The following is a 22,641-nucleotide window of genomic DNA, read 5'->3' on the forward strand; positions in this document are numbered from 1 at the left end:
GGCGGGCAGTGTGTGTGCATGTGTGTGTGGGAGAGGGGCTGGGAGGACAGGCGAGTGCCCGTGATCTGAGGACAGACACGGTCTTGAATTTCCTGTGTACCTGAGACTTAATTTTTCTTGGTTATCACCTCCTGATTTGGTTTTCTCAAGCATTATTCCTTTGAAATTTCTGTAGGTTCTAAGTGCCAATCATAACGAAGATACAAGATCCCGCCCACTGGGAGTGTTTTAGTTTGTCCTCTGCAAAGCATTTGCACCTTGGTTTAAAAAAATTGCCATTACTTTCTCATCAGCTTCGTACCTGTGATTGTGTGCCCCGGAGGGAGACCTCGCCCTGGCACATAAATGCGACAGGGGTGCGCTTGGGGTCGCCTTGTTTCTGGGCTCCCTGGAGGCTTCTCAGAGCCCGCGTGCCAGTGACAAGTGCTGCGAGGTGGGGGGTCTCCTTTTGTCCTCAGCGTCTTTTATCTGATTCTGAGGCTGAGGTGGTGGAATGTTAAGCAGAGGTCCCTTCGTTTTGTGGAGTTTTGGCTATGTCATTCCCATCACTGAGCCAGAAACTTGCAAGTACACATCTGCCAAACGCAGAGTTGGCCTGTGTAGCCAGGGAAGCGCCTTGCAGACCTCATCTCATCACAGGCTTTTAATAGACATAAAGCAACGCTCATGAAAAGCCGAGCCCTCCTCGGACTCACTTCTCTGCACAGTGATTGCCTTTGTATCAATCTTGAGACCCATTAGCTTGGCTTTGAAGGAAAAAAATCCAACTCTTCTTTCTATGTAGAAGGAGCTAGTATTAAAAAAAAAAAAAATAAGGACTGTGACAAGGCCAGTGTGTTTTCACTTCGCCCGGGGCACGTGAAAGAGTTTTGAGCACTAAGACACACTTTGACCAGAAAAAAAGAAATCTTAAAAAAAAAAACTAGACACTGTCAATAAAATGGTGACTTTTTAGAGTTCTTTATCTTTTTCCCCTTTTTAAATTAAGACAACATGCAGCCTTAGTGGTGGAATTGGAGTGGGTGGAAAACCTTAATTAGATCTGCATAGTTTATCTCCATGGTCACTGAGAGATCCTCCCAGGCGTCCCCGGTCTACCTGGTGGGTCTTAGCCATCCTTCTCTGATACGACAGCAGTTCTCAGTTCCCCTGAAGCCTCTCTGACCCTTCCAGCCTGCGCAGCCCCGCCTGAACATGCTGGTCATGTTAATGACGGCACATCACCCCCTGCAGCCAGTTATCCCTTCCCGGGCCCTCCCACTCCCAGCACCTCTGCGGGGACAGGGACCTGGAACGCCCTCCTCTGTCCCCATCAGGGTCGGCACGCCCCCCTCACTCAGCTGGCTTTCAGTACGTGTTTGATGACCGGGTGGGTGGAATTCACATTAATTATCCCATCACTGCTGCATTTCGGGAGTTAGTTCCTGGTTCCTGTTACTATGGACTAAATGCCTGTCGTGATGGGATAGGTGGGCCATTGGGCAGCGGTGGGTGGTCTCAGAGCAGAGCGCTGCTCACCTCCCGCATGGCCGGGCTGCCCCGGGTCGCTGTAGCGCGGGGTGGACCCTGCGTCTGTCGTCCTCTGAGCCTGGGCAGCGCAGTCGTAGTCATTTCAGCAGCTGTTGCAGACTCACGTGCGTCATCAAAGGGTCACACTCCGGTGCATATCTGAGCAGGAGGCATTTTATGCCCATCCAGGGCAGCGTTGAACTGAGAGCTGATGTGTATCAGAGAATGACGTGCAGTCAGAAGCGGGCTCCTGACGCCTCATTTGAGGAAGCAGCTTTTATTGGTATTAGAAAAAAAAGTTTTGAACCCCAGGAATATTGCTAGTACCAGCAGCTGAAGTTAGAATGCTGCCGTATTGAATCGTATTATTTTGAGCTACTGGGAACCTGCATTTTGGAAATACTTTAGGAGATTCTGCGATTTCTCCCAAAAGGTCCCTCTGGCCTTTCACCAGGGACCTGCTGGGCCCGACCTTGGCTGAGTTGTGCCCGTAGTCCTGAGTGGGCAGTCCGTGGTCAGAAAGTCATGACATGAATTGTCCTGAGACCCAGGTGACGTCCAGGAAACATGACGACAACCCCTGTGCCCGTCCGGGGCGTGGGCTCGGAGCCGAGCCTGCCTGGGGTTGCTACGCTTGCTTGTGTACGTGAAGTTCAGGTAGAACTTTCCGGGTACGCAACAGTTTTATTCTCTTTCTTTTGAAAAATAAACGGGGCTTGTGGGATGATAAAGATGTGCCAGAGTACCTTTGATTTAAAATTAGGGGAGTGCAGGTTAGAGGCCAGGGGACCTGGCGTCCAGAGTCGTGGATTCTGCTTCCGGCTGCGCTTGGCATCAACACAGGCACTTTGCATAAGTGGACATTTCTTCTCCGAGGCTGACTTTTCTCGTCAGTGGAATGATGTCAGTGCCGGGCTCGGCTCTGACCAGCTTTCTCGCATGTTGACTGCCGACTCTGTGCAGGCGCGATGCGGTCTGTCCCCTCTCTGCGGGGAAGCAGCGGCTGAGAGAAGCCAGGTAACAGCAGGACTGAGACACCCGACCCTAAGAACCTGCGGAATACTCAGGAGTATTTTGAGTGATGCAGAGGAGTATTAAATTGTATTAAACTGAAAAACAAACTCGGATTAGATAAGCACTCTGTACCCTCTGTCTTGTGTCGGAATAGGACCATTTCTATTGCAGGTAGATTTCTCTACAGGAGTAATCTCTTGAAATGTTTTTAGCTAGTCCCTAAGTAATCAGCTGACCCCGGGGCAGGGACAGTCAGCCACAAGGAAGGCTGGGGACCTCCCGGGGAGGTGCTGGGGGGCTGGTGGGCTGCAGGCGGACCTTACAGCACTGTCTGCAGTCAGCTCCAGGTTCTGTTTTTGTGAAGTAACACTACACCTAGAACTTACATGATACTGGACGTGCCCCTGTTAATTTTCCTGCAGTATCGGTCCTGTCTCTCTACCCAGGCAGACGCTCTGCTGACTAGCTCCGGGAGTTTCTAAAATAATTCTGCACAACCCTCGCCTTCTCCAGGCCCGTTGACTGATAAGCACTTTCCAGCAGCAAGCCCCTTGCTTGTGCGCTGACCGTCTCCTTGTTGGTGGGGAGGGATGAGGAGAACCAGGAGGGGTCAGTCAGGCTGTTTATTTCATCTTGACCCAAAGTGGCAGTCTCCTCCTTGACCCTCTCACTTCAAGCACGCCAGCAGGACACGTCGGCGGGCTCCAGAGTGGACCAGCACCTTCAACTCAGGATGCTTCCAGGGGCTGTTCCTTCGGGGCCATGCTGGTGGCGGGAGGCCTGCTGTGATGACCCCCTTGTTTCATGAGACCTGGGGGACCACATTCACGCGCCAGGCTGGCTGATTTCTGGGGTTGGGGTGAAGAGGACAGAGTGAGACCCCCGGGAGGGTGGCACACGCCAGCCACGGGGCGACGGGGGTGGGGGAGCGGAGGAGAGCAGTGGGTCGTCACTGTTGGCATTGAAGTGGAGTCTCACCCAGGGGAGCCCGGGCTGGGGAAGGGGAGAACAGGCTTCTTCCCCACCCCCGACTCCCGGCTCCAGCTCCAAGCGCCGTCCTGCACGTCTAGAGACTGGCGTCTGGCGCTGCTTCTCTCCAGAGGCCCTGCAGTGTCCTCTTTGTGGGGCTGTGCGCGATACGTGTGCTCTCACCTTTCCCGCCCTTCCTCCGTGGCCCGGCTTGTGGGCGTTGCCTCCCGGTTGCTGGTTTGGTTTAATTCTGCACGAGTTGTAGCTCTGTCCACGCTCTAGGGTGTCAGGCTGATTGGGACTGATGACTGTGGGGGGCGTTTGGGGGTGTGGAGGCCACTGGCTGCATGGGTAAGTCTCAGTTCTCCCCAGATCCCAGTTTCCTAGTCTCCAGGCCAGGATCAACAGCTCACCTGAGGTTCCGGTGAGACAGCAGGTAATGCACGAGGGGGCCAATGATTCTTGGAAGGTCCTCGGTGGAGCCCCCAGGGGCTTCCTGAGAGGCCACCGGGTCCCTGCCTTGGACTTTGAGCCGCTCTGGGAGCCCTGCATCTAGAATTGGTTTAGAGGCATCAGCCAGGACGTGGTGGAGGCATTTGGTGAACCTTGTTTCTCATCCTCCTCTTCCCTTCTCCCATCTGCTAAGAAGGTGCACGGATCATCTCTTTTAAAAATGATTTATTTATTTTAATTGAAGGGTAGTCAGTGTACAGTGTTGTGTTAGTTTCAGGCGTACAGCAAAGTGGTTCAGTGATACATGTATATGCTTTTTCAGATCCTCTTCCATTGTAGGTATTGAAATTGAATGCAGTTCCCTGTGCTGTACAGTAGGTCCCTGCTGTTTATCTATTTTATATCTAGTGGTGTGTATCTGCTAGTCTCCGCCCCCCCCGCCCCCTTCCCCTTTGGTAACCGTAGTTTGTTTTCTGTGTCTGTGAGTCTCTCATCTTATCAGGAAGCTCTGATCTCCCTCTCTGTCCTGTCCTCTGGTAACTAAAGTTGATCATCGCAGCTGGCGTCCACCCCAGGCTTCGCGGCACAGGGTGGGTGACTCACACTTCCAACCTCACCTGGAGCTGACGTTTCCCACTCAGCGACTCCACCGTGCACCTCACCAGGCGCTGTGCTTGCTTCTTAGCTGGAAGGGCTTGGCTCGGAGCACCGCTCACTTCTAATTAGTCCCCTCCCTGTGAATTAGTAGCATGCCTTTACTGGAAGCTGGGCTGTGCGACCCCCGGACCTGGTGTCGCCAGGGTGCACGGCCAGGTAGAGGTTACGCGGTGCATGGCCACCACACGGGCAGCTCCTGTTGCTGGGCTCTGGAGGATGGAAGGGAGAGCTCAGGGTTCGGCAGGAGAGAATTCGTAGTGAGGTCAGCCAGCATCCTAACCAGCCTAGAGATGTTCTGTTTTTCTCCTTGCAAAGGAGAAATTCCACTTGCCAGGGTGCTTTTAGCTGAGCCGTGCTAAACCTGCTCTGTGGGTATAAGCCCATGGCATCTGCTCAGAAGCCATCGGATGTTGCAGAGCTGTTCTGTCCCGGCCTCACTGTGGGGCCAGAGCAAGGCTCACGCCAGGCACGTCTGGTGTTGGCATTTTTTCCAGGGATAGTGTGAGTTTGTGGTGCTGGTAAGGGACGTGGACGTGCAAACCACAGCTAAATGGGGAGGGAAAGAACTCTGGACAGGGAAGTGGTGCTTCCTGCCGTATCTGAAGGGCCAGGCAAGATCCACTGTGAGTTCAGAAGCAGGAAACACTGGACACGTTGGGTGGAGAGCGAGGAACAGGTCGCAGCAGGCAGTTTGGGCCTAGTGGGTAAGAGCAGGGTTTAGCATCAGACTGAGCTGGGTTTGAAACTGGGCTTGGCCTCTTGCCAGCGGTGCACCTTGGGCGAGAGCTACCTCACTGCTTTAAGCCTCGTTTTCCTTATCTTTAATGGGATAATAAGGCATAGCTCATAGGATTGTTTTGAGGATTAAATGAGATAATGTTTTTAAAGTGCTTAGTATGAGGTCTGCCCAAAGCAAATGCTCTCTAAGTGGATGTAATTGTGAGCATTAGGTGAAGCCTAGCTTCTCGGGTTCTCATTTTGCGGCCAGGGCGGCCCCCCAGCCTCAGAGAGCCCGTGGGACCGAGGGGCAGACGGAGAGGAGACAGGTCTCTGCAGGGTTGTGGCAGCCGACTCAGCACTGCACGTATGCCTGGGGCATCTTCCCACCGGGAAGAGGTTCTTTATTCTAAGTCACATGGGCAATGCCTTCTCTCTTTCACTCCCCAGGCTCACGGCTGCCACCTGGGCCGATCCACCTCCTTGGATCCTTCTGGAAGTAAGGATAGAGGTGGCGGTGCATGTGTGTGGGCAGGGGGAAAGAAAATCCACGTGTGCTCAGGAAGACCCTCTCTTTCAATTCTTCTCTATAAAGGTCCACCAGCAAATTAGAAACTGAAATCAGAAGAGAAGGACAGGAAGGGACTGGCTTGTTTCCTGCCTTTTTGGCTCTGTGAGTTCATGTTCTGAGTAGCAGACCCCCGGCTCTTTTTGCCATGTTTCCCTTTTCCTGCTTCTGAATAGGGGCAAGGGAATCAGAATGATTCTTTCAGACCACGTATTACTGAGGGGATGGAGGGGCACCTCCCAGCGAGGAGGTCTCCAGCCCAGAGGTAATCAGCCCATCCCTCTGGGGACGTAGAGAACAGCTCCTGGCACTGGTTAGAGTGGACCCTCCAGGGCGTCTTGAAAGCCACGTCCAAGTCCTCTGGGTTGGAAGGGAGGGAAGTGTGTCTCGGCAGGGGCCAGGCCGCAACACCAGGCAGCAGGTATTGGGGACCCTGGGACGGAGTCAGGGCGTCCAGAGGCAGGAGGAGGAGCCCTGAGGTCAGTGGGGCTGCTGCTCTGTCCTGGGACCCTGGGATGAAAGGCAGTTCCGAGGGCAGTGACGTGGGGGCCGGGATCGCGTCCCCGAGGTGCCTGGGATGGTCCGCCAGGGCGAGGAGACATTAAGAACATTTTTACACTCCATTAGTTTAGGAGTATTGTTTTGCAAATATATAATACGACAATACTGTTTAACGTGTATATAACTTATAAATGATACATTATGTGTGTGGTACTTGCCCACAGGTTCATTCCTATCTGGAATGCGCTATTTATGTTACTAGGTTTGGAGGCTGGGGACCCTGAGTGCAAGGCTGGTGGACAAGCTCGGCCCGTGGGCAGTGCCAGAGCCTCCAGCCAGGCAGCCTGGTGTCGGGGTGGAGGGGTCCCTGAGGTCACTTTGGCCCCACACGTGGTCCTGCGTGCACAGTGACACCCACTGGTCTTCTCTCCACGCCTCAGTCACAACACCCTGAGGATAAAGCACTTGGCATGTGACAGAGGCTGACTCAAGAGCTGGTGTGGAAGAGATACTGGCCTTCCAGAAAGTTCTGCGACACCTGCCAAGCCCTGCCCTGCAGCTTCCAGGGCGTGTGGTTTAGGGAGCTCGTGCCCTCTCGTTTTGCGCATCTTCACGCTGTTTAACGTCTCAGCCCTAAACTAGCCAGTGTGGGGTGTGCACTCAGCAAGGCTGCTGCTGGAGCTGCAGTGGGTACTTGTCTCCCTTCAGAGACGCAGGTGGAGAAAGTCGGAAGGAGAAGACTCCGCAGGAGGCAGGGGGGGCGGGCTGGGGGCCTTCCGCTCGCACAGTGGCTTTGCGGGTCTTCTGTTGAATTCTGCAGAACCTCCTCCACGTCTGCCCTGTGTTGTGAGTCCTCACATCTGCCCCAGTATGACCGGGAGGCAGACACACCATGTGACACCAGGAGGCAGGGACACGGAGGGCCGTCCCGGGTGCAGGCTGCCACCGTGCGCACAGGGAGTGAAACTCAGGAGGGAACTGGGAATGCGGTGCTGAGCCGGGGGATGTCTGCAGTGTTCCTCTGCACGTCTTGGAGAGCATCTGAAAACTATGAATAAGAATCCGGGCGCGGTTCAGGACGGTGTGTTTACCCAAGAGACAGGACCTCAGTTTCTGCTCTGTTAGTGCAGCTAATCCCTGGACCCAAGGTGAGCTGTGCCCGCTGTCAGAGAGCCGATTGCTGCAGTGGAGAGGAGCGGGCTGGCTCCCCACTGTGGGGCTCCGTCTGCCGCTTCCTGGCTCCACGGACACCGCAGGTTTTCTTCCCCAACCACTCCTCTGGCCGTGCCGGCGCACAGGGTGGAGATGCCCCGGGAAATTGATTGCTGCCCCTTGAATGGTCCCCTCTGTCACTCACAGGCATGTCATTGTGGTGTGTAGGGGTGCCCGACCTGGTGTCGCCTGAGGCCACCCTCCTTCCTGCCTGCTGCTGCCCCCAACAGCATCTCAGAGCTGGGCTGGCCTGCAGATCTCCGTGGTGCATGAGCCTCTCCTGGACTAGCAGACATGTCTTGGCAGGCTCTCTGTCCTAGTCCATGGCTCTCGTGACCAAATGTCCACCAGGGTCTGTAGAGTGAAATGCACCCTGCCATCCAGAGAGTGACTTCTGTCCCGACTGCGGAAACTCTCATTTCCACTGTCCCCGTGTTGCGTGAGCCTGAGACTCTGGACCAGGCTTCGACCTGTCTCCTTCCACTCTAAGATAAAATGATAACCAGTGCCTCTGCCTTATTTTAACAAATGTTGTTGATTCTCAACATTTATTTTAAGCTTTTGTCATTTTGAAATTTATTTTTTTAATACTTCTCAACAACCCCCCCCCCCATACATTTGGTAGGTGGGAGCACGACATGAATACTTTCTATTTTAATCGTGTTTGCCGGCTGGGGGCTCGTGCTATAGTTATCTGAGAAGAGCTTAGTTCCTCTGCAAGCTTGTGAGCTTGCTGATGCTGGAATCTGTGCTTGGCTTGGCCCTTTTCCCCTTCTGTGACTTCTTATGCAGTGCGTGGTATCAGTCAGGGTGGATAATGCCAACATCCTAGATGGAAGAGACTGGGCTTCTGACCCACTGTCCGGCCACTGCTGTGTTATTTGGAGACCTGGGGGCCTGTCCCGGATGCTTCTGGGTCTGGGCAGGATGTCAGGGCTGTCGGACAGCTTGCACCTGGAGTCTGAGAAACCCCCTCTGCTGCTGGATCCCTTGGCATCGGCCCCCTGTATCCTTTGGACCCTCTGCCGTTAAATGCTCAGAAAGGCATTCCTTAAGCAACCCCCTACCCGTATACCCCAGGGAAAGTTCTTACGGTTGTTCTGGCCCCAAGGGTGATAGGACGTCAGTCTGCACGGAGAGCCCCTTTCCAGTCTTGGAGTTTGGGGAATAACCTTGCTTGGGTGGGCTCACCTAAGGTGGTCCGGAAGGCCCTGCCCTGCAGCACCCTCTGCCTTCACTGTGGCCTGTGAGGAAGCCTCCTCCCGCCATTTGTTGCCCACAGATCATAAGAATGGCTGCCAAGCCCCTGAGCTTGGATGTCCCTTCAGCCTAAGCAATGAGGGCAACATTTTGGACAAGGTACGTCACAGAACCATCCTTGGGGATTTGGCCAGGGGTAGGAAGGCCCCGGAGAGGCACTTAGGAAGGCTGGACGTTTAAAGTGTAGGCGACAAGAAACCTAATGAGCACGAGGGGTTTTCTGTAATTAAACAATAGGAACCCATCCCTCCCTTCTCCCGTAGGTCCTGACGTTGGTCACTGACAGAGCTGTATCCAGCTCTCCACCCTCTCCCTGTCTCCAGCCACCCCAAAGGCTGAGCTCCTGTGGAATCTGGGTGCCTTTTCTAAGTTTCTGAAGTAGTAGCACAGCGCTGCTGGGATCACCCACAGCTGTCCTCGCACTGCGTCTCCGACTTGTAATAGCGCTTGGTAATTACACGGTGCTCTCTGTCCGCAGCCCGTAAACACGCGGTACCGGTTAACCCTGACTCTCCCACACCGCTGCAGAGAGAGGGACAGCCGGTGCCTCTGGTTGCATCTCACTGAGGCATTCTTTCCTGTATGTGGTAGATACGGGTACAGTAACACCTGATCTTACCAAGCACCCTCCGCACCGCCAGGTGAAAAACCCAGTCTCCGTAGAAGCGGGAGGGAAGGAAGCACATCCTGACTTCGGCCGGCAGGTCTTCCAGCCTCCATGGTGCAGCCAACTCTTACTGTTTTGATTACAAGTTAGATCGCTAGAACCGGCAGAAAACACTGTTAAAAGATGCAGAGTTTTGTTTCTGACGTCCATGTTCTGCTGCCGACATTTAAACAGAGAAAGCCATCACTGCTTCTTTGGCAGTTATTGGTGGCTTTTATTTCTTTTAAAAAATAAGTTCTTCTTAAGATTTGTTTTTTCTCCTTTTACATCCCAGAAAACAGAATGCCAAATAACTTTGAAGTTTATACTAGGGAATTTCAAAAGCCGGACTGGACTCTAAAGAGACTTACAGAACAGAACAAAAGACTGATTGTACAGTTTTAAATTTCTTTAGCCATAGCTTTAATACACTGCTTCAGTTAACCAACACGATTTTAATTTATTATGCAGACATAACAATTATTCCATTAAAAACATGTTTGAAAGATTGCATCCTTTGTTCCCACAGCACAATAAATGGTGTTGAATGTTCCATTTTTGTTTTCTGATTTCCTTATTTTGCCTTTAATGACAACCTATTTAAGTAAAAGTTTAAAGTAGCAGAATAACGTGATAACGTGTCTTCACTGGATAATTTAATCCTTGGACATAATGAGTTCAACTGAGAGATTTCATTAGAAACAGCAAGGTGCCTGAGTAGCCAAGCTGAGATGTTTTTAATCACAGAATTATAGTAATTATACAAATCCCAAGATTTTTCATCACGCAGAAAAGGCTTCTAGGGCTAACCATGCCCTTTAAACTGAGCACTAATAACCAGGTATTCTAAATTATAGAAGAGAGAATCTTCAGGCCAAAGGAAATTTCGAAGAGAATGTTATGTGTTGAATTTGAAAGGAAGATTGGGAAATAAACTCTTGTGCTACCATAGTGGTGTCTGTACATGGCCAACGACATAGAAGACGAGCTCTCGTGTGTGGCCGTGGTACATAGTGGGTGACTGCTGAGATTGTCACTGAGCCTGTTTACTGTGTTTTCAGCCCAGGGAAGCTGCTGGAAGGGTCATCTCTGCTTTCTCCCATGGGTCCTGTAGTTGCTAATTGACTGGCGTCCCTCCAGTCAGTAAAGGGGACAGACCAGCAGTAAATGAGATGAGAAAATCTGGATTTCTGGATTGGGTGAAGACTGTGTAAAGAGTGATTTATGATGATGGGGATTATTTAAAATGTCACGTTTTTATAAAAATGGCCAGGACACAGAACCCTCAGGGAGCTTGTTTAAGAGAAGTGGTCTAAAACGATTTTATAAAAATCTCCCTAAACAAGAAATCAAGAAATCTTATTTGATCCATTTATCATTCCTTCTTTCTTTTTTTTCTCTGGCCCAGATGGGCAGGGAGATGAGGAAAGGGGATAAGGAGGGGAGGGCACTGGAGAAGGGGTGTCGGGACAGGCATAGGAGGGCTGGGTGCCCAGGGAAAGGCAGGGGTGGGTCAGAGCCAGGTGGCGCCTCAGTTGTTTGCGGGAGTGGAGTCGAGGGGCAGAGCGTGTGTGGAAGGCCCTGCGGTCTGACTGGGTATCTCTGACGAGCAATCAGGACAGGGATTCCTCCCAGAGGCTGGATGTTTGGGGTTTGAGTCCTCACAAAGCCAGATTTCTGGTCTCTGTTCTCCCAGCCCTGTCTTTTCTCTGGTCAGCTCATCACCCCGTCTGCAGGCACAACTGGAAAGTCGACCGGTAGACCCTCCCCAGACTCATTGTGAATAAGTTGTCATCCATATTTATCATTTGCACTTTTGAGTCTTCAGGTGCTCCTGCTGCCCAAAGCGTGAGGACGTCCTGAGCCAGCCTTACGCCCGGCCGCGGCGGTGGGGGGCGCCCTCGGGAGCCCAGGGTGTCCCACTGTTTGCATCCACCAGTGCCAGCCGGCCTGGTCTGCAATTTCATCGCCATTAAAATTTTGCTTTTTTCCTTTAAAAACCATGGAAATCATATGTGCGATTGTGGAGCATTTGTAAGGTAGAGAAAAATACAGAGCAGCAGAAAAATCAACATGACTCCTTCCACCAGAGAGAATCCACATTTTGCCATATTTTCTTCCAGTCTTTTTTCTGCATCCATTGTGCATCGTTGCACTCTGATTTACAAACATTAAAGGCTATTTAATCACGTCTATAAACCCCACGGAGGTCTACTGACTATTGATGGCCGCGCAGAGAAGTAAGGGTGTTATTAGCCTGAGTAAGTGTTGTCATCTGGTTTCCTCTCAGGTCCGCACTGCGCTGCTGTTCCGTCCGCAAGGCTATGATGGGAATGCGTGTGAAACCTTGGAGGGTTCCCCTGACTCGTCGCCTCTGCCCGCAAGTTCATCCTTTGGAAGTCGGGAAGCCGCGCCCGGTGGTGCCGGACTCGCAGGGGCAAGACGCAGTGTAGACGGAAATGGATAGAGCGGCTCCGGGGGCCCCACCCGCGTGCTGCCCGTAGCCTCGTCCAGGGCCGCCCGTGGCCGGCCGGGCGTCCTGGGATGATCGCCGCCGGTGCTGCCGCAGGGCCGACTCCGGAGTGAGGATGGCTCGCCGGGGGCTGCTGGCCTGGGTCTCGCGGGTGGTGGTCTTGCTCGTGCTCCTCTGCTGCGCCGTCTCCGTGCTCTACATGCTGGCCTGCACCCCGAAGGGCGACGACGAGCAGCGCGGGCTGCCGCGGGCCGGCGGTCCCACCGGGAAGGAGGCGGCCCTGCAGGGCTGGGAGGAGCAGCAGCAGCAGCGCGACTACATCGGCAGCCTCAAGAGGCAGATCGCGCAGCTCCAGGAGGAGCTGCAGGAGCGCGGTGAGCAGCTCAGGGTCGCGCAGCGCCTGGCGGGCGCCCCCGGGAGGGCCCAGGCCGACCTGCTGGCCTTCCTGCGCTCGCAGGTGGACCGCGCCGAGGTGCACGCCGGCCTCAAGCAGGCCACCGAGTACGCCGCCGTGCCCTTCGACAGCTTCACCCTGCAGAAGGTGTACCAGCTGGAGACCGGCCTGACCCGCCACCCCGAGGAGAAGCCTGTGCGGAAGGACAAGCGGGACGAGCTGGCGGAGGCCATCGAGTCGGCCGTGGGGGCCCTCAACAGCCCGTCCGAGGGCAGCCCCTACCAGCGCCCCTACACGGCCGCGGACTTCATCGAAGGTTGGCGCGCTTGCGCGGTGGGGTGGAGGGTAGCCGGACAGGCGGCGCGGTCCCCGCGGGATGGCGATGGCGCGTGGACAGCTTTGGGTGGGCCACACCGAGGGCAGAAAGTGGCTTTTCTTTTCTCAGAAACATCTGCTTCCACTTAACTTCTCATGGAAACTGCAGTCACTGAGTGGACAGGTTCATTATTTCTGGGCAGTAGGTCGAACTTCTTGCTCTTAATTTAAAAAGAAAGAAAACAAGACGTAAAATATTGAAACCCAAATAGAGTGTGATAGGTACTTTACTTTAATGCCTTCTGGCAGGCCCGTCTAGAGACAGCCCGTTGTCAGGCCCAGGAAGACGAGGGCCTGTAGTAAACACGGACCACTCCCGTTGGCCCAGGGCTGTTCTGGGAAATTTACCTCCACTAATGACCCCTTTGAGGGACGAGGGGACAGAGGTTCGGATTACCTGAGCAAATTACCTAAGGTTAGCAAGTGGCAGAGCTGGAATTTGAACCCGGAAGCCTGATTCCAGAGTCTTCCTTCACCCTCCCAGACACGTAGCTTGTCCACCGCCCTCCACACCCGGCTCGGCACTCGGGCTCTGTAACCCCCGTCTCAGCCTGCAGGCCGGACAGACTCTCTCCAGTCACATCAGAAACCCTCCCGCTGCTCCTTACGCCTATTCTCTTTGGACACTTTACTGTCTTAGGATTTTTTTTCCCTCTTTATGTGAACCATAGCTTCGTGCAATTTGGATATGTTATCATTTTTGATATGCCTAGAGCTAGGTAAAGAAATCTTTCACAAGATCAAACTTTTGGTGTGACAACTGAAAAAAAAAAAAAGAAAGCACAACTTGAGAGTTGTGAGTTAAGTTTTATTTGGGGCAAAATGAGGACTGTAGCCAGGGAGGCAGCCTGTTGGACAGCTCTGAGGAACGGCCCTGAAGAGGTGGGGGAGGTCAGTACGCGTGTGATTCTGGTGAAGAGGGGGGTCGTGCAGTCAAGCACACGTTTTGGCAGAGGCTGCTGCTTGTCACAAGCAGATGTGCCCGTTAATGATTTTAGTGCTTTTCTAGATATGAGGAGATGCAAGAATCTGGGCCCATAAAATCTTCTCCTGAAAATACCTGACTCTCTGAAGGCCTGCTCTGCCAGTTTTTACCAGCGTACAGAGTGCCTTGTTCCTGGTCTCCACCCTGATCGTCTTTCCTTGCAGGGTGCGCTGAAGGTCAGTAGGTGCAGTGACCAGGGACTTCGTCCTTGTAGAGGCAGACAGCGAGTGACAGTTTTTCGTCCACAGGCATCATGATCTTTTTTTACTTTAACTCATTTTTATGGGGTATCAAGGCGCTGAGCGCAGTGGGCAGCCAGCAAGTGCACGCCCCAGGTGAGCGATCAGTATGAGCTGAGGAGATCAGGTCCCACCACACCCCCGTCTCACAGAGTTGCTGAGGCATTTCCACAAATACTAGCTCACTAGCTGACCCAGGGAGAGCCATGAACATCCTTCAAAAGGAAACCCTCGTTCCCCTCGCCCTGGAGGATGCTTGCCAGACCTACCCACACACGGAGCAGTTTCAAGAGAACGTGATTACAAATCAGGGCCTGCCCTTTGGAACGTTCCCCCTGTGCTTTTTAATCTGCGTTTACGTTTGAAGTCTGTCTGCTTTTCTGTGTACAGTATCTTAATAGAAAAGCCCTCTGGTCCTCAGTCAGCAGTGACGGCCCCGTGCAGCCTGCAGCCTGTGCAGTTAGGGCAGCTCGGTCCACACGTGCCTTCCAAATTTGGGGAAGGTCTAGGCAGCTGTTTCCATATGATGAATAAAAAGACACAAACACCGTAAAGTGTGTTTATACGTATCTGTCATGCACATAGTTTATCTTGTTTCTTCATTCTTACCACACAAGATTGTGGAGGCAGTTTTTCACATGCTCAGGAAACGGGGCATCCTGACAGAATCTGCTGGTCCGGGCGCTGCGGGAAGGCGGAGTTAAACTCTGCGGGAGGGGTACCTGTCAGACGGTGATGTCTCAGAACAAAGCGGGAGTCCATCGCTAGGACAGTTCTGCCGCTGGCTAGATGGCCACTTGGGCAGGAGGTTACAGTTTGTGAGTCTGGCATCAGAGAGGTGGTTGGTTGGACTGATTACATTTGAAGACCTTTTCGATCCCAGTTCGAGAGTCTTTGAGCTACACGTGGTGAAGGAGGAAGAAGGGGAGGGGAAGGGGCTGATGTAAAATGTTTTCCGTAGTATGTGAGAGCAAGTGATGGGACCTTGTAAGGGTAAAGTGGGTCTTTAAAATAATGTATTTGGGTTGCATAACCTCCGAGAGACTGACTTTGTGTTTGGGAGTCGTTAGCCCCACCATGGGAGTGGCTGAGTAGAAATCCACGGGGGAGCGTGGGCTCCCCCAACTCCGAGAGCTGTAACCAAAGGCCGCAGCTCCGGACCAGTGTGATGAGGATGGGGAATCTCTGTGTTTAAACAAATAATGATAGATGCCCTCGGAGTGCTTCCGGATGGTAACTGTTGTGCAGACTTGAAGCTAGTTATGGGGCGGGTGTCATGAGAACACAAGCAGGGTGCTGTGTGACTCTGACCAGACCCTCCAGCTCCTGGGGACTGGGGCTCCTCGTCTGTCCCTAAGAGGTTGACTGATGTCCCTCAGGAGCCCCCCGGCCCCGCCTGCTGCAAAATACAAAGCACGGCTTTGAGTGTTTTCCTCCTGGCTCTGCCCAGCGCCCACCCCTGAGGGGCGCTCTGCTCTGCAGGCGGGCTATCTGCAAGGTCTCCTCTGACCGCGCCGCTTTCTACAGTTCTGTGGAGCTTGCAGAGGGGAAGCGCCTACTGATGACCGTCCAGTTTTTTACCTGTATTGATTTAATTACTATCTGGCTCTGAAGCCTAAAGGGAACAACATTTTCCCCCGTTTCCCTTCCCAGATGTTTCCTTGGCACTGATTTTCGCATTGAATTCTCACATAATAACAGGATTTTTTGTTGTTATTACCAACCATCTGGGAAAGGAAGATAAAGCAGAAAAGCGCAGTCAGACCCCATGCCCGAGGAAGCCTTGTCACACGAACGGAAGACCCCTCGTCGTGCTGGCGGTCTGGTTTCTCCTTCACGACGGGACACACAGACTCCTATTTAAGTGTCAGTGGCACAGCTTTTGGCCGCTGGCCCGGCCAGCTCCCCCTCCTCCAGCTTTTGCAGGGTTAGTGGTGGTAAGAGTGGGTCAGATACCAAAAGACTTGATTTGGGGGTGAGATGGAGCCAAGCCATGAGCCACAGGAAAGTGAAGATGTGGATGGTGCCCTGAGGTACGTTTTAAAACAAGGGAATGCGGAACAACAGTGAAACCTTCATGGCTGCTGCCTCGTAAGCCCCAGCCTCCTGCCTGGCAGCCAAGACCTCATGCTTCTGGGAGGCTGAGGCGCCAGGTGAGATCCTGAGTCCTCTCCGTCCATTACCGGCTTCTCAGCATAGCCTCTAAGGGAACCCCTGCAACCACGTTGCTAAGTAAGGTTTTTCAGGCGAGTCAAGTCCCAAGTCCAGTCCCAGGTCCTGGTGCCGGGAGGGCCAGGTGCCGGGGACTGGGATGCTCAGCATGCATTTCAGCGAGATGCTCCTTTGCGACCTGGGGAGAAAAGGCGAGGCAGGCGTTCGGATGTGTCTCCGGGCATCTGGGGATCGCGGGGCAGATGAGGGAGAGCGGGGAGTCTGTGCAGTGGGTGGCTGTAGAGGAAGGAGTGGTTCAGGGAGACTGCTGTGGCCAGATAGACGGAGGACTTCAGGTCCTGAGCTGGGCCTCAGTTCTCAGCCAGCATCTCCCGGGAGGTGAGGGCGGGAGAACTCAGGACAGCCCTTCCGACATGCCCTCACGGCGCATGTGCCGAGGAACCACACTGGTTCACTGTCAGGTTCCGAGCAGGCCTGCGAGATGCTAGGTTCCTCTGTCACCCCACCCCGACCTCTGTCCTGGTTCCTTCCTTGAATCTCATTTGTTTGCTGATGCTTTAAGGTCCTTTAAGGAGAAGAAATACTTTTGATTCCAAAATCAGAGCTAAGGGGCTTAAATGCAAACCGATGGTTTGAGGCTGCACTGTAGAGGGAGTTCTTCTGGTGGGAGGTGAGAGGGACTGTAGCCTCAGTGCGATTCCATGGGGTGGGACCCCCAGCCCTTCTTCAGGGTGGGGCGAGGAAGAGCCTCCTGCCAGGATAGGTGTGCTGCTGTCTCAGGATATCCTGAAAGCCTCAGTAAGTTTTGAACAAGGGACCCTGCATTTTCATCTTGCTCTGGGCCCTGCAAGCTAGGCAGCCGGCCAGCTTCCAGGGCAGAGAGGACAGAGGAGGAGAGACATGGAGATGGGATGAGGATGCTGTACAGCTCGACAGTCGCTCAGGGCCAGCCCCGGGGACCCCCAGGGGTCTGCCTGCACAGACGGGTCCCCTAATGGACATATGTACTGTGTGCATGGCGTATTTTGTAGCAAGACTGCAGAAGCTAGCAAGGCTTACCTTGTTTTATGATAAATTTGTTGTTAGTGTTTTTATTGGACTCATTCAAAGCAATTTAGTTCCCAGGGAATTTTTTTTTTTAACTGAGATATCACTGTTCTTCCTGCCTCCCATTTTCTGGTAAGAATATGCTATAAGAGAGAGCATGTGACGCTATGGGCGTGTCTAGGACAGAGGAACTTGGCCACTTTGAGCGGGAGTAGTGAGCAGAGGTCGGATTCAGGGAGGACCTCACATGTCGGAAGGACACACACTCTGTGGGAGTGAGAGGGGGGCCTCCCGGGACTGGGGCAGCCCCAGCCTGTCATCCACATTGGGTAGGAAGTGGTGTTTGCAGAAAGGATCTGTAGGTTTTTAACAAGATCCTGAGTTTGTCCTCTGGGGGGCTCTGAGATGAGGTCCTGAGATGCCAAGGCTTCACCAAGGTGTGGATGGGACACCTGCTGTGTGTGCAGAGCATCCCCCACTGTTTGAAGGGCTGGGGAAGAATGGAGCCAGGCCTCAGGCCTGAAGGACCTGATGACCCACGTGAGGAGACAAAGCTCTGAGTGACTGAGGGTCAGAGGTGGGAACCGGCTTTTGGCACGTGGGCCTCAGAACTGGTGCATGGGCACCACTGGGGGGTCTGGGGAGACATGGGAGGAGGTGGGACCTGAGCCATCTGGGAGGGGAGAAGGGGTTACTTGGGGGGGAGCAAGGCGTGGTGGATAGATGGCGGGGGGTGGAAAGCCAACTGACTTGGGAGTAGGATTAGGGTGTGGGGTTAGGGTGGAGCCCAGCCTAGCCAGCGGGCAGACCTGAGTCACTAAGAATGTAGGACATGTGGACCTGGCGGCCGGGCCAAAGGGTTAGCTCCTAGAATCATCTGGATCTGCATTCGGATGGTCTCTCCTTCCTGAAGGCAGTGAGCTCAGCTCTGCATCTTGGAGGTCCCTGTGGTCAGAGTTGGGGATGTTGTGGTCAGATAAGGACCCTGTGATCCGGGCTGGGACCTTGTGGTCAGATAGGGGCCTTGTGATCAGATGGGCACCCCATGGTCATATTGGGAACCCTTGTGGTCAGATTGGGAACCCGTGGTCAGGGCTGGGAACTTTGTGGTCAGATAGCCGCCCCATGGTCAGATTGGGAACCCTCATGGTCAGACAGAGACCCCACGGTCAGGGCTGGGGACCCTGTGGTCAGAGATGGGAACCCTCTTGGTCAGAGCTTGAGATCCCCAAGGTCAGAGCTGGGGACCTCGTGGTCAGATGAGGACCCCGGGGTTTATTCCAGCTGATCTGTGTCTGAGCAACAGGCCCTGTTCCTGACATTTCCCAGACTCTGGTTCATCAAGTGCCCCCGTCCACCGCTGATGGGGACGCTCGTTTTCTCCTTTCGGCAGTGTGGAACTCGGAGGTTACGTCGCGCCCTCCAGGCCACTGAGCTAGTGCGTGACCAGCCCAGATTCCCAGCCATAGGGTCTTGGCTCCGCAGCGCGTGGCCTCTCACCTCTCAGGGTCTCTGACGCATACACTAGTCCCAGATGATGTGGGGAAATCTTCTAAAACCACGTCCACGGTGTGGGGACCCTTGGGAGAGGTCCTACACTGGTAACTTGTGTACCTTTTCTGGGGAGGAAGTTTTTGTAGGAAGAGAAGGGAGAACACGAGCCCCGGAGGGAGGTGGGCAGAAAGAGGGAGCCAGGAGGAACACACAGGGCTGGGCACCTCCAGCACAAAAAACTTTATTTGAACTGCTCAGACCTGCGTTTCTCCTGAGATGGCTACAGCATCATGGAAAGGGGTGGGGCAGGGAGGTGAACGCATCTGGATAGAACATGGGGTCCGTAGTTGCTTTAGATTCCCTGACAGGTGACCCCAACACCTGCGTCATCTGTAAGCCTGGTTTTGGTGATTGCTTTGTGTCTTGGTTTTTTTCTTGCCTTTTCTGAGCCTCATAACCTTTGCTGAACCTTTTGTAGCTAGTGAAGACTGAGATTAATAGTGCATACGTTTTCCTCTTCCAGGCCATGTGTGTGTGTGTGTGTGTGTGTGTGTGTACGTGTGTGTACACGCAGGGCGAGTGAACCTAGGCAGGAATTGGGCGGGGCTTGAGGCTGGTTGTTGCCATGGTTACCCTCTGTGCATCCTGGGCTTCCTTGTGTTAGGGTGGCGGTGCTCCCGCCTGAGCGCCGTCCGCTCAGCCCTGTACCTGAGGTCTCCCCTTTTCTCCACACCCGGAGGTCATCTTGTGCTCCTGCCCTGTCCCACCCCAGCAGCTCTGCTGTCACTTCTTATTCAAGCTTGTTGGCTTAGCTGAGCAGGGCAGTGGGGAGCGGGGCGGCCTCTGATGTTCTGATTTAATCTCAGTCCTCCCGTGGCTCTGGGTCGTGGGGTGTCCTGTCCCACCCCAGGAATAAGGGTTTTTTACGCCTTCCTCCTCCAGCTGCAATGCCCTTTCGCCAGTTCCTTGAGGGTGAGAATATTTGTTGCACTTTGCCCAACAGTTAAGTTTCTGTTCTGTAGAAGGGGGCAGGAGGGGAGGGCCCCTCTCCCTCCCACACGGCTGCTGTCCCCTCCGCAGACCTGCACCACGTGGACACTTTTGAAGCTCTTTCTGACTTTCTGTGAGTCCCCAGTGAGGTTCCTGGAGGAAGCGCTGCAGGAGGGTTAGACTTCTCCACGTCTGGGGACCCCAGGGGCTTCCGTGTCCTGCCAGCCTGTCCTCGGCCTTCTTCACTTCATCACTTTCTCTTTTCTTGTGTCCAGAGGCACCTGCCCCACTGCGCGGACACTCCTGTCTCTCCTCACATTTGGGGCTGTGACTTCAGCTCTCCACCAAGTTCGGAAAAGCCTTGCGCTTGAAATTAGGCTGGCTCTTTTTTGTTGTAAGCGACGCGTCTTCAAGCCCATTATATCCCGGAGTGGAAGCAGCCGTGTTAAACCACTTCTCAAAATAATCATTTGAAATCTATTGATTTACTTTGTCTGCATCCATTTCTCTGTAAGTCAGTAATATCTTTTCACAGTCTAGTTTCAACCAAAATGCACAATCCAGCGATGTCAAAGAGCTGGATTGCCTTGCGTTCACTCACCTGTGGGATCGTTGTGACCTCCCACGTCCTCTGAGCAGAATCCTCAAATCCCGTGGTCCCTGCTCTATGGCCACAAGTCAGAGATGACACCGTTGCTTAAAACCTGCCTTGTGCCATATATCTATTCTTTATTTGAGCTTTAATGTTTCAGTGTTGGGCACTTGCATTTCATCTCTCATATGCCGTATCATCATACAAAGTAAAATTACTATGACAGTTGGTAATTTCCAAGCACACGTCCCCATACTGGTGGGTTGAGCCACCCCTGTCTTCCTCATTGCCAGGATTTGGGGTTATTATTTTCCATCCCTTTCTGCCTTTCACCTTGTTCTGCCTAGAATCCCCGTCCCCCTCATGCTGGTCCTGGTAGGAGTCCTGGGTGAGCTGGCTTCGGGAGTTAAAGGGGAGGAGGGGGAAGGGAAAGGGGGAAAGGTATCCTGTTCATCAAACATCAAACATCCACCTACTCCCTGCATCCCACCCCGTCCACCCCTGCCCCGCAGGCCTGGAGACACTTTGGTGGCTGAAACTGGCTCCCACGGCCCCACCTCTTTGTCACCGCTCAGCACAAACCCTGCTTTAGGAACTAAAGCCAAGACTTGAAAACCCCAGGAGGCTCTGCTCTCTCATTGGCATCCTGTCCTGATGCTTCCTGGGGCTCTGTCCCAGGCAATTGTCTGCCTGCCTGCCTGGCTGCCTGCCTTCCTTCCTCCTTCCTTCCCTGTAGCCTGTGCCCCACCCCCCACCCCCAGGAGCCCTCAACAGGTGACCCGCGGCTCCCTTGTCCCCTGCCTCTGGGGAGGAATGGTCCTGCTTCCTGTCCAGATGCTGTGCTGGCTTGTGGAGCCATAACGGTGCCTGGATTTCACAGTGGTGGGCTTGGGTCTGTGGACAGCATGTAAGTGCATTGCCACAGGCACGTGATGGGTTCCAGAGGTCTCTGTGGGCTGCTCTGAGCACGTCCCCACAACAGATCACATCATTTCTATGCTTTCTGAGTGATTTACACTTAAACTTTTGAACACAACCCATTTGCAAATAGAGGACCCCCCACCCCGTTTCCTCTGCACCATGGACGTCTCTGTGGGCAGCCACCAGCCTTTCTCTGCTCCCCGAGTTGGACTCTGTCTGATTCCTCTGGGGGAAGGGAGCACATGGGTGGCAGTGAGGAGGTGATTTTTTGTTTTGCTTCCGTTGTAAGCAAGGAGAGGGGTCTGTGACACAGGCCTCCTCTCTCTCCGTCTGTTTGCACTGGGGCTGCTGAGCGGAGGGCGACGTCCACAGGGAGGTGGGGTTGTTCCTGTTCAGCGCGGGAGGGCTGCTGGGCCTCAGCCCGGATGTCTTCCTTCTCGTTACAGCAGCTCCTACAGCTGAAGTGGGGAGGGGTCAACAGCAGGAAGGGGGCTCCCCCGTGGGAACGCCCGCCCTCCTGCTGCCCCAGCCTCCTCTCTTTGCTGTGGACATAGACGAAGGGAGGAAAAGACTCTTCCAACCTTGGGGATTCCATGGGTTTAGCAATTGGCATGGAAAATGCAATTTTGAGAGGTGACTTCATGTGAAAGTATGTGTGGGGCGGATGCTGATATTAGAGAACAGAGCCAAGGGGAAATGAAATCACAGGAGGTGGTAATTAGGTGAAGCAGGACTTGAAACAGCACAGCTTGTTAAATGTAGGAATAGCTGGGTAGTGGGAGACTTAAGCTGTGAGATTTTTAAAGACTTGGATATTCGGGGTCTGTTTATCCTTTGGGCAGGCCCCTATGCACCCAGCCTCACCCGTGCTGGGGGTGGACAAAGTCACACATACAGTCTCTGCCCTCACAGAGCGATGACAGCACAGGGTCACACTTTAATCAAGTGGTGCAGAGGAGAAGGATCAGCCGTAGAGTGGCACAGTAAGAAAGGGCATCCCAGAGAAGGGTTTTGAAGGATGAGTAGGAGTTGGCTCAGGCCAGGAATGTGTGTGTGCTGTGGGGAGGGGAGTGCTTTAGGCAGCAGGAGTAAAATGGGTGAGATGTGGAGGCTTGTCAGAGCCCGGTGTACTCCAAGCTACGAGCAATCAGGAAATGCTGGGTGGGGGTCCTAAGAGCATGGTAGGCCTGGGTGGGAGGAGGGGTGGCAAGAAGACATCCCTGAAGGATTAGGCAGAACCAAGACTCTCCAGGGTTCATGTGCATTTTAAGGTCTCGGGTTCATCTTGCCCAGTATCTGGCACTACTGACCAGTTTGGGTAGCTGTTAGGTTTTCCCGCCGGGTCACTGTGATAGCAGAACAGAGGGGACGTTCCAGTGGGTTGAGAGCAGCAGCAGGTTGGGGAAAGCACTGGGCAGTTCCTCAAAATGTAAACCAGAGAGTTGTCGGATGA

The 22,641-nt window shown here is 53.6% G+C and overlaps 1 protein-coding gene across 5 annotated transcripts in view; it reads left to right on the forward strand.

Moving 5' to 3' along the window:
- Positions 1-22,641, forward strand: part of CSGALNACT1 (chondroitin sulfate N-acetylgalactosaminyltransferase 1) — a 257,088-nt gene that overhangs the window by 176,980 nt on the left and 57,467 nt on the right. For all 5 annotated transcript variants that reach the window (XM_032468711.1, XM_032468712.1, XM_032468710.1 and 2 more), the window contains one exon: positions 11,797-12,689. In XM_032468711.1, coding sequence (XP_032324602.1) covers positions 12,095-12,689 — 595 coding nt within the window. In that variant the 5' untranslated portion in view covers positions 11,797-12,094. The remainder of the gene's footprint in view (positions 1-11,796; positions 12,690-22,641) is intronic.

The sequence above is a fragment of the Camelus ferus genome, chromosome 26, assembly GCF_009834535.1.
Source record: "Camelus ferus isolate YT-003-E chromosome 26, BCGSAC_Cfer_1.0, whole genome shotgun sequence".
Classification (NCBI taxonomy): Eukaryota; Metazoa; Chordata; class Mammalia; order Artiodactyla; family Camelidae; genus Camelus; species Camelus ferus.